This window comes from Meleagris gallopavo, unplaced genomic scaffold (assembly GCF_000146605.3).
Source record: "Meleagris gallopavo isolate NT-WF06-2002-E0010 breed Aviagen turkey brand Nicholas breeding stock unplaced genomic scaffold, Turkey_5.1 ChrUn_random_7180001876342, whole genome shotgun sequence".
NCBI lineage: Eukaryota > Metazoa > Chordata > Aves > Galliformes > Phasianidae > Meleagris > Meleagris gallopavo.
Genome location: NW_011140723.1, coordinates 1 through 691, shown reverse-complemented (window position 1 = coordinate 691; position 691 = coordinate 1). Strand labels below are relative to the sequence as shown.

The window sequence follows — 691 nt, the reverse complement described above, 5'->3', positions numbered from 1 at the left end:
GTTTGTTCCCCCCCCTTCCTCCCCCCTCCCGCAGCCATGGAGGACGCCCCGCGGGGGCCGTGGGACGGGGAGGCCAAAGCGGTGCAGCAGTGCCTGACGGACATTTTCACCAGCGTCTACACCACCTGCGACATCCCGGAGAATGCCATCTTCGGGCCGTGCGTGCTGAGCCACACGTCTCTCTACGACAGCATCGCCTTCATCGCCCTCAAATCCACCGACAAGCGCACCGTGCCCTACATCTTCCGGGTAAGAGCCGCCGACGAGGCGGGCGGAGCGGCCCCACGGCCCCTGGGGAACCCCCGACGGACACTCGGCCCTTTGCAGGTGGACACGTCGGCGGCCAACGGCTCTGCGGAGGGGCTGATGTGGCTGCGGCTGGTACAGGCGGCCCGCGAGCGGCAGGAGCAGAACCTGGAGGCCTACGTGAAGAGCGGGCAACTCTTCTACCGCTCCCTGCGCCGCATCGCCAAGGACGAGGAGCTGCTGGTGTGGTACGGCAAGGAGCTCGCCGAGCTGCTGCTACTCGGCCCCGCGCGGGGTCCCGACGGTGGGTGCCCCCCAAAAAATCCCCCCCCAAAAAAGGGGAAGAGGCCGGGCGGGGGGTGCGGGGTGCCCTTCCCCGACGGCGGCTCCGAGCGGCCCGGGACTGAGCGCGCGTCCCCTTCCCCGTGTCCCGCACAGGGTCGCC

At 69.9% G+C, this 691-nt stretch overlaps 1 protein-coding gene across 1 annotated transcript; it reads left to right on the top strand.

The window, feature by feature from the left end:
• Window positions 1–6: 6 nt before the first annotated feature.
• LOC104916236 (PR domain zinc finger protein 8) lies at window positions 7–685 on the top strand (the record flags this gene model as incomplete). Its single annotated transcript, XM_010727242.1, has 2 exons — window positions 7–249; window positions 328–685. Coding segments are annotated over exons 1-2 (571 nt in total), but the record flags the coding sequence as incomplete, so codon positions are not given.
• Window positions 686–691: the final 6 nt, after the last annotated feature.